General features: G+C 37.6%; 1 protein-coding gene across 2 annotated transcripts in view; it reads right to left on the bottom strand.

Moving 5' to 3' along the window:
• The window catches only part of PRMT3 (protein arginine methyltransferase 3), a 167,424-nt gene that overhangs the window by 17,110 nt on the left and 146,070 nt on the right, over window positions 1-4,244 (bottom strand). For both annotated transcript variants that reach the window (XM_019519469.1, XM_019519470.1), the window contains 2 exons: window positions 2,025-2,075; window positions 1,743-1,830 (listed from right to left, as the gene is read on the bottom strand). In XM_019519469.1, the coding sequence (XP_019375014.1) occupies window positions 1,743-1,830; window positions 2,025-2,075 (139 nt within the window). The remainder of the gene's footprint in view (window positions 1-1,742; window positions 1,831-2,024; window positions 2,076-4,244) is intronic.

Raw genomic sequence — 4,244 nt, 5'->3', positions numbered from 1 at the left:
TTTTTTTTTTTTTTTTTTTTAATTCAGATTGCAAATAAAGCAATAATTTCAGGAAATCTGAACCTTTGCAAAAAAAACCTACAGGAAGCAGCCAGCCAGAGACTACAGCTGCTGAGAACAGAAAAAGAAGCAGTTTTAACAGGGACCAGTTTTAACAAGGAACTTAAAATGTGGTGATATTTTCTATACTTTTGACTGGGCATTCACAGCCTCGGCTTTGTCCATCGGCTCTAACACAGTCCTCATAGGACTTCACCATCTCTTCTCCTCAGCCTCTTTTTATAACTACTCTCACAACCCTCCCTCCTTCCCCCACTATTTTTTTTTAATGCGAGGAGCAGCAGCTTTTAACCTATCCTTAGCCCCATTACTCCGTTTGTTTTACCTACTCTCCCCCTAACTAAAACCATACCTACAAGGGAAAAATGTGAAACCAACATTTGTAACCACTGCAATATTTATTTTACTTATTCATCATACCTCCTCCCCCAACTGTGTTCATCTATTCTTTTAATTATAAAGTTCTTCTGAGTGAGGGTCAACGAGTTTGTACAACTAGAAAAAGTTTTCAAGAAAGGGTTTCAAGGTAAGCATATGGGCTGGGGTGAGCAGCGTAAAAGGAAGCAGAAAAGTAAGTAGTCTTCCTTCACATATTAGTTGAGACCAAATTCTAGCAGTAATAAAACAAGCAAAAGAGAAAACATTTAGCCATCTGTTTATGTAAAAGTATAAAGGAGATAAGATTTTTTTTCCTCATTATATAAAATTTAATCATTTCTATTTTGATATTAAATGCCACTTTAAAAGGAAAAAGAAAAGAAGTTACCTTCAGCAGACCAAGCATAGCAATAAATATCAAGACTTTCTTAATCATAAGCCAAGTTCTAGCACAAACGCACTGTACTCCATGGCAATTCAGTTTAATTGTCTCTATTTCTCCATCTGTAGAGTTGGACAATTTTTAACCACCAATTCAGGGATGCATCCTGGAGACTGATTTTATTTGAACAATACTTCAAAGATGTATAGTAGAATTTAGTAGTGTTTTTATTAGCACTATTTAAACTTTCAACTATCTCTACTATAATAGTTCACCTGAGTTTTGGCTCATCTTTACTGATAGCAAATTTGCTCATTTTGAAATTCAAGATCAATCTCATTTTATGATGGAATTGCTACAGTTTAGTGTATTCAGACAAGGCACAAGTGAAGATCATCCAATGGAAAGTGTTGATTGTAAGTTCTTTGGAATTGTTTTCTATTAAATTAAACACAGTAGTAATGCTTCAGTAACAACAAAATGTAGTCATGGGCTGGATCAAGATCAATGTAAGCATACTTTGGAGGTACATTCCAGAAAGCTATATAATAAACTAATAATAATTTAAATATACATCCTATTGTCATATGCAAGATTGTAATATTTAACCAGAAGAAGACCACTCCAGTGTCAGCTACTATATAACATTATATTTCCACAGAAAAAAAGAAAAATCCATACTTGTAGAAATATGAACATTTTTCTAATAAAAACAAGTTACGGTTATAGTATAAAATGCAAAACACACATTTTCTGGTTCCTACATGCATTAAAATGGAAATTCCATGAAGTATAGCTTCAAGAACTCATTCGATAGCCACTTTCAACTTTTAATAGTTATTTTGATATAAATTCAACAGTAACAAAGCAAAACACACCATCAATGCTGTATTAAAAAAATCTTGCTTTAAATAGTACATACCTATTTTTACAGAAATTGGATTCTCAAGAAGAAAAACAGTTTGTTTCCAGTGTGTTTTGGTACTCCTGGGACCAGTTGAAAACAAGACCTGCATTGACAGAGTTCAAAATCCTCTGATGAAGTACATTTTTAATATCACGCTACATTAATCTATTACATAAAACACACACTTTAAATGCTTGCAACAGCAAAATGGGCCAGCTTTCAAACACCTTGGGGCAACAAAATGAAAAATATACATCTTATATAATTAATTTTGAATGTACAACCTCAAGTACTTACCCTGTTGTGACAGTTCTTCTCAAAAAATATATCGAAGTAACCAGCAACTGCCTATAATAAAAGGAAAATACAAACCATGAACAAAGAACAAGTACAGTAACAGTGACAATCATTCTGGACATAGTCTATCATAAAATGATAGACCTTTTAGTCTTTTACGTTAAAAAAAAAGAGTAACTTTCCCTTTTCCATTTCTCTAGAGAAGTATTAAAACTAATAGATGAAATTCCAACAAGTAATTATCAGAGGAGGAATAAAAAGCATGGGGTTGAGACAATTCTTGAATTCATTTCTAGATTTATATTTCTACTGCTTCCTTAGAGCTGTATTTAATTAATTTTGGTTAATCTATTAAGTTGATGCTTTAAAAAATACATATAACCACTTAATAGTACTAATGACATGCTCTTTTTTTGTAGGACCCCATTTAAAAGCAAAAAACTCTTCATTCGTCTACACCAGTGGTTTTCAACCTTTTTTGGACTCAAGGCACCCCATCCCCCCACTCCATAACTTTTGCATAACTGAGTTACACTCAATTTAAAAACTAATTTATATATGACAGTGGTTACCACCTTGCAGAGATACTGAGCAGCAAAGGTGTGGAATTGTCCGGGCAGAGACCAGAGTGAACCTGGGCTCATCTGATTACTGTATTTACTCAAATAGAAGATGACCCTGACTACAAGATGATCCCCATTAATTAGGTTTTATATATAGAAAATTTATAAACCTGTTAGAATTTTCAACATACAGAATCTAATTATTGGAGGTTTGCCTTGAATGTGTCCCCCTCCCACTGCTACAGCAGGAAAAATAAGTCTTGCAGGGATCAGGTCAGGTAGCCCCCCTTATCCTCTGCCTCCCCCTAACTTCTTCCCCTTGAAGCTCTTTCTACTTCTTACTGTCAGATCTCACTCTCACTGAGGACATGGAAGTTAGGAGAAAATTTGAAAACAGTGACCTTGAAATGAAACATGGCTGTAGCAATTTGCATCTAGTACCCATGAGCTTAGTTCATCCAGAATTGATGCATGCTACCTTTTTTGAAACTCTTGCAAGTTTGACGCATACTTTTGAGCAACATTTTTGTATCCACTTATATAGAGTACACACTATGCACGATATTAGTTCAAAGCAAAAAGGCTCATGTTTTACCACTGTGCTGGGCCCCAGCACAGTCAACAGCATTTCAAGCCATGGTAACTCCATAGCTCAGCATGCGTGTGTACTTCAAATACCTGCCACAAAGGTTCCATGTGCTAATTAGCACCCCGACTCATGACTGGAGCTGGGTGTTCTTGTCATGAGTCCTGGGATCCTCCAGACATGTGTATGTGGATGAGGCACAGGGCACCCTGGTCTGGCACTACCTCATGAAGGGCAGGGCCACACTAAGCATATACAACAAGGTGAGAGAAGGGGCAACCAAGGGATTCCTGGTGAACTGTTTGGGGTCCTGTTTGGTGATGTTTGCCAGACATTTAAGGCTGGTGAAGAAACAGGAATCACTGGAAATGGGAAAGAAAGGTACCACTCAGATGTGGGAGTGAAGAGGAAATTACACCATGTTGTGGGTCACCACGACTTGAAAATGAGTTGGTGCTGAGGGGGACTGCATACAATGGGCACTACTACATGTTTTATTTGGGTGGGCTGCACTAACCTATCTATGCAGTCGGCTCCCATCAACCCAACGTGGGCCATATGTTTTATAGACATGCTCAGTGTTGGCTTCATTTAATAAACTTCATAGCTGGTTTCCATTGCTGAGTATGTGCTGCTTTTGGCAGCAGTTCAATGATAATCAATATATTTAATGACATTTCCTTATACACATTTATAAGACAAGGGGCTTGCTTCCCCCCACCCCTCCCTGGTCTTAAATATTTGAGTCAATACAACAATTTATCTGGTCATCTTCTCATACCTCACAGCACCCTTCAAAGTATCTGAAGATACCCCAGTTTCATAGTTGATAGGGTCAGAAGGGACCTAAGCAGATCATCAAGTCCGACCCCCTACCGTGGCAGGAAAGAGTACTGGGATCAAACGACCCCAGTGAGGTGTTCATCCAGCCTCCTCTTAAAGACCCCCAGGGTAGGAGCCAGCACCACTTCTCTTGGAAGTTGGTTCCAGATCCTAGCCGCCCTGACAGTGAAGTAGTGCCTCCTGATATCTAGCCTAAATCTACCCTCTGCCAGCTTGTGACCGTTATTC

Source organism: Gavialis gangeticus, unplaced genomic scaffold, assembly GCF_001723915.1.
Source record: "Gavialis gangeticus isolate Ggan-Ray unplaced genomic scaffold, GavGan_comp1, whole genome shotgun sequence".
NCBI classification, from domain to species: Eukaryota; Metazoa; Chordata; order Crocodylia; family Gavialidae; genus Gavialis; species Gavialis gangeticus.
This window is presented reverse-complemented; position numbering and strand designations above follow the sequence as displayed.